Source organism: Protobothrops mucrosquamatus, unplaced genomic scaffold (genome assembly GCF_001527695.2).
Source record: "Protobothrops mucrosquamatus isolate PMUCROS unplaced genomic scaffold, P.Mucros_1.0 scaffold3815, whole genome shotgun sequence".
In the NCBI taxonomy this organism is placed as follows: Eukaryota; Metazoa; Chordata; class Lepidosauria; order Squamata; family Viperidae; genus Protobothrops; species Protobothrops mucrosquamatus.
In genome coordinates this window covers 13,943-19,355 of record NW_015389767.1, presented here as the reverse complement: position 1 = coordinate 19,355, position 5,413 = coordinate 13,943, and the positions used below count along the sequence as shown (strand labels likewise).

The following is a 5,413-nucleotide window of genomic DNA, read 5'->3' as shown; positions in this document are numbered from 1 at the left end:
AGCGAGACGGACGGGCTTCACTGGGGGTGGGGGGTTCAAGGAAGTACTGCTTTTGCAGACGCCCTCCCTCTCCCCCACCACCAACGTTGTGACTCCACACACCCACACCCCACACACACAGGGTCCGGCATGGAGTGGGGCCCGTGGTCGGAGTGCTCGGTGCCGTGCGGAGGCGGCTACCGCAACCGGACCAGAGCCGTCACCACCATCCTGGCCAGGATCGACTTTGCCACCTGCAACCTTCAGCCCTGCACAGGTGAGCTTGCGGCCGTCCATCCCTGGATCCGTCCCAAATAGAGCGGGAAGGGACCTCGGAGGTCATCCAGCCCAACCCCCCCCGGCTCGCGCGGGAGATCCTTACAGATTCGTAGAAGGACAGAGTGGGAAGGGACCTCGGAGGTCATCCAGCCCAGCCCCCGGCTCAAGCGGGAGATCCTTACAGAATCGTAGAAGGACAGAGCTGGAAGGGACCTCGGAGGTCACTTAGTCCAGCCCCCGGCTCGCGCGGGAGATCCTTACAGAATCGTAGAAGGACAGAGCTGGGAAGGGACCTCGGAGGTCATCCAGCCCAACCCCCCAGGCTCGCGCGGGAGATCCTTACAGAATCGTAGAAGGGCAGAGTGGGAAGGGACCTCAGAGGTCACCTAGTCCAGCCCCCGGCTCAAGCAGGAGATCCTTACAGAATCGTAGGACAGAGCTGGAAGGGACCTCAGAGGTCACCTAGTCCAGCCCCCGGCTCGCACGGGAGATCCTTACAGAATCGTAGAAGGACAGAGCTGGGAAGGGACCTCGGAGGTCATCCAGCCCAGCCCCCGGCTCAAGCAGGAGATCCTTACAGAATCGTAGAAGGACAGAGCTGGAAGGGACCTCAGAGGTCACTTAGTCCAGCCCCCGGCTCGCGCGGGAGATCCTTACAGAATCGTAGAAGGACAGAGTGGGAAGGGACCTCGGAAGTCATCCAGCCCAACCCCCCCGGCTCGCGCGGTAGATCCTTACAGAATCGTAGAAGGACAGAGCTGGGAAGGGACCTCGGAGGTCATCCAGCCCAGCCCCCGGCTCAAGCAGGAGATCCTTACAGAATCATAGGACAGAGTGGGAAGGGACCTCAGAGGTCATCCAGTCCAGCCCCCGGCTCGAGCAGGAGATCCTTACAGAATCGTAGAAGGACAGCGTTGGAAGGGACCTCGGAGGTCATCTAGCCCAACCCCCTGCTCAGTTAGGAGACACTTACAGAATTACAGAACCACAGAGTTGGAAGGTGCCTTGGAGGTCATCCAGTCCAACCCCCTGCTCGAGCAGCAGATCCTTAGAGAATCATAGAAGGACAGAGCTGGGAAGGGACCCCGGAGGTCATCCAGCCCAACCCCCCCGGCTCGCGCGGGAGATCCTTACAGAATTGTAGGAGGACAGAGCTGGGAAGGGACCCCGGAGGTCATCCAGTCCAACCCCCGGCTCAAGCAGGAGATCCTTACAGAATCATAGAAGAACAGAGCTGAAAGGGACCTCAGAGGTCACCCAGTCCAGCCCCCGGCTCGCACGGGAGATCCTTACAAAATCGTAGAAGGACAGAGCTGGGAAGGGACCCCGGAGGTCATCCAGCCCAACCCCCCCAGCTCGCGCGGGAGATCCTTACAGAATCGTAGAAGGACAGAGCTGGAAGGGACCCCGGAGGTCATCCAGTCCAGCCTCCAGCTCAAGCAGGAGATCCTTACAGAATCGTAGAAGGACAGAGCTGGGAAGGGACCTCGGAGGTCATCCAGCCCAACTCCCGGCTCGCACGGGAGATCCTTGCAGAATCGTAGAAGGACAGAGCTGGGAAGGGACCTCGGAGGTCATCCAGCCCAACCCCCGGCTGGAGCAGGAGACCCTGACAGAATCATAGGACAGAGCTGGAAGGGACCTCGGAGGTCATCCAGCCCAACCCCCGGCTCGTGCAGGAGATCCTTACAGAATCATAAAAGGACAGAGCTGGAAGGGACCTCGGAGGTCACCTAGTCCAGCTCTCTGCTCGGGCGGGAGATCCTTACAGAATTGTAGAAGGACAGAACTGGGAAGGGACCTCGGAGGTCATCCAGCCCAACCCCCCCCGGCTCGCGCGGGAGATCCTTACAGAATCGTAGGAGGACAGAGCTGGGAAGGGACCTCGGAGGTCATCCAGTCCAACCCCCTGCTCGAGCAGCAGATCCTTACAGAATCATAGAAGGACAGAGCGGGAAGGGAACTCGGAGGTCATCCAGTCCAACCCCCTGCTCATCTGGGAGATCCTATGCCATTTCAAAGAAGCGGCTGTCCAGTCTCTTCTTCAAAACCTCCAGTGATGAAGCATCCGCAAAGTCTGGTGGCAAGCTGTTCCACTGGTTCATTGTCCTCACTGTTAGGAAGGCAGGACAAGATACAATACAAAATGCAATGCAATGCAATGCAATACAGTACAACACAACACAGCACAATACAATACAATACAACACAGTACAATACAATACAGTACAAGAATCCAATCCAATACTGTACAAGAATCCAATCCAATCCAATACTGTACAATACAATACAACACAATACAATACAGTACAAGAATCCAATCCAATACAGTACAATACAACACAACACAACACAATACAATACAATGCAATAATGCAATATAATATAACACAATGCAATGCAATGCAGTACAGTACAGTACAGTACAGTACAATACAATCCAATACAATAATACAATACAATCCAATAATACAATACAATACAATACAATAATACAATACAATCCAATATAACATAATACAACAATCCAATACAATACAATACAATACAATAATACAATACAGTACAAGAATACAATACAATACAATACAACATGAAACAACAATCCAATACAATATAACAATGCAATACAATATAATACAACAATGCAATACAGTACAATACAATACAATGCAATACAATAATCCAATCTAATACAATACAATATAATCCAATACTATACAATCCAATACAATAATCCAATACAGAACAATACAATACAATAGAATACAATACAATACAATAATACACTACAATACAATAATACAATACAGTACAGTACAGTACAATACAATACAATACAATACAATAATCCAATCCAATCCAATATAATACAATACAATACAGTAGAAATATTTCCTACCGTAACCACTATAGTCACTGTCTCTGGTCTGTCCAGGATAAACCATCCTAGATGGAGTCTTCCCTCTAAAACGTTTCCTTCAAAGGATAACCGTGGTTTTATCTCTCATCTCTTCCAACCAGGTGAGGTTCCAGGCACCTGCCCGGCGGGGAAAGTGTGGCGAGAGTGCAACGACGGGCCGGCTTCCTGCGCAGAGCTCAGCACCGAAGATGACGTTGGACGCCGGATGGCATGCCAGCCAGGCTGCTACTGCCCCAATGGCACCATCTTGCTGGTAAATACCCCAAGACTTTCCACTCCCCGTCTCAGCCAAACGAGTTGGCCCTGATGAGTTGGCCACGGCGAGTTGGCCGAGATGAGTTGGCCACGGTGAGTTGGCCGAGATAAGTTGGCCGAGATGAGTTGGCCACAACGAGTTGGCCGAGATGAGTTGGCCACAACGAGTTGGCCGAGATGAGTTGGCCACGGCGAGTTGGCCAAGATAAGTTGGCCGAGATGAGTTGGCCACAGCGAGTTGGCCAAGATGAGTTGGCCATGATGAGTTGGCTACGACAAGTTGGCCTTGATGAGTTGGCCAAGATGAGTTGGCCATAGCGAGTTGGCCGAGATGAGTTGGCCACAGCGAGTTGGCTGAGATGAGTTGGCCAAGATGAGTTGGCCATGATGAGTTGACCTAGATGAGTTGGCCATGATGAGTTGGCCAAGATGAGTTGGCCATGATGAGTTGGCCTAGATGAGTTGGCCATAATGAGTTGGCCTAGATGAGTTGGCCATGATGAGTTGGCCAAGATGAGTTGGCCTAGATGAGTTGGCCATAAGTTGGCCATGATGAGTTGGCCAAGATGAGTTGGCCATGATGAGTAGGCCATGATGAATTGGCCTAGATGAGTTGGCCATAATGAGTTGGTCGAGATGAGTTGGCCGAGATGAGTTGGCCATGATGAGTTGGCCTACATGAGTTGGCCACGGCAAGTTGTCCCTTACAACAGTTCATTTAGTGACCGTTCAAAGTTACAACAGCCCTGGAAAACGCGAATGATGAGCCTGTTTCACGGTTACGACCTTTTGCAGTCTGCCCACAATCACGGGATCCAAATTCATACTTCGTATTTATGACGGTCGCTGTGTCTGAGGGACACGGCATCTCCTTTCTGACCCACAAAGTCAAGGATGAAGCCGGAGTCACTTCCCAACCTGCTTACTAACTTAACACCTACAGTGATTCGCTTAGCGTCGGGAATTGTGTGTCTCCGTTGTGTCGAGTATTAGCTGTTCTTCTCCCCTTCCAGGACAATCTCTGCGTTCCGGCCGAGGAGTGTCCGTGCGCCGTAGAGGGCAGGCTCTATGCTCCCGGTGAAGCGGTGACCGAAGGTTGCCAAAACTGGTCAGTCTGCTCCTTCTCCTATTGGTCCAGCCTCCTCTCTCCCATCATCCCTCTGGGCTAAATTCGGATTATTATTTTTTCTTCCCCCTCCCTTTCCGCAGTTCCTGCATTGCTGGCCAGCTGGGGAATTGCAGCCGTGCAGCCTGTGGAGACGGTAAGAGGGGATATAACACGAAGGTTGGGCGGCTACGGACAGATTTACGACTTACGACGATCCGATTAGTGCCCATTCAAAGTTACAAAGGCTCTAAAAAAAATAAATAGTTTTGACCGGAGATAAAAACATACGAAGGACGGTGGGAAGATTTGGGTTTGGCCAGACAAGAGAAAAGGAGGAGTGGGGGGGGGGGGGAACAGGATAGCCATATTCAAATATGAATGGAATGGAATAGAATATTAGAATAGAATAGAATAGAATAGAATAGAATAGAATAGAATAGAATAGAATAGAATAGAATAGAAAATATGGAATAGAATAGAATAGAATAGAATAGAATAGAATAGAATAGAATAGAATAGAAAATATGGAATAGAATAGAATAGAATAGAATAGAATAGAATATTAGAATAGAATAGAATATTAGAATAGAATAGAATAGAATAGAATAGAATAGAATAGAATAGGAAATAAGAAATAAATAAATAAGAATAGAATACAATAGAATAAGAAATTTATTTATTTTATTTATTTATTTTTTGGATTTATATCCCGCCCTTCTCCCGTAGGACTCAGGGCGGCTGACAATCTATTTAAAATACATACAAAACAATACAAATTTAAAATTAATTAAAAGGAATATTTAAATATTTGTCGAATTTTAAAATATAATTAAAACCCCCCTAAAAATTACCCTAGGCCAGTCCTGCAA

At 49.2% G+C, this 5,413-nt stretch overlaps 1 protein-coding gene across 1 annotated transcript in view; it reads left to right on the top strand.

Annotated features, from left to right (window-relative positions):
• The window catches only part of SSPO (SCO-spondin), a gene marked incomplete at both ends in the record, with an annotated part of 95,588 nt that overhangs the window by 77,129 nt on the left and 13,046 nt on the right, over window positions 1-5,413 (top strand). The window contains 4 exons of the mRNA XM_015827615.1: window positions 122-256; window positions 3,283-3,434; window positions 4,450-4,544; window positions 4,646-4,698. Of these exons, the coding sequence (XP_015683101.1) occupies window positions 122-256; window positions 3,283-3,434; window positions 4,450-4,544; window positions 4,646-4,698 (435 nt within the window). The remainder of the gene's footprint in view (window positions 1-121; window positions 257-3,282; window positions 3,435-4,449; window positions 4,545-4,645; window positions 4,699-5,413) is intronic.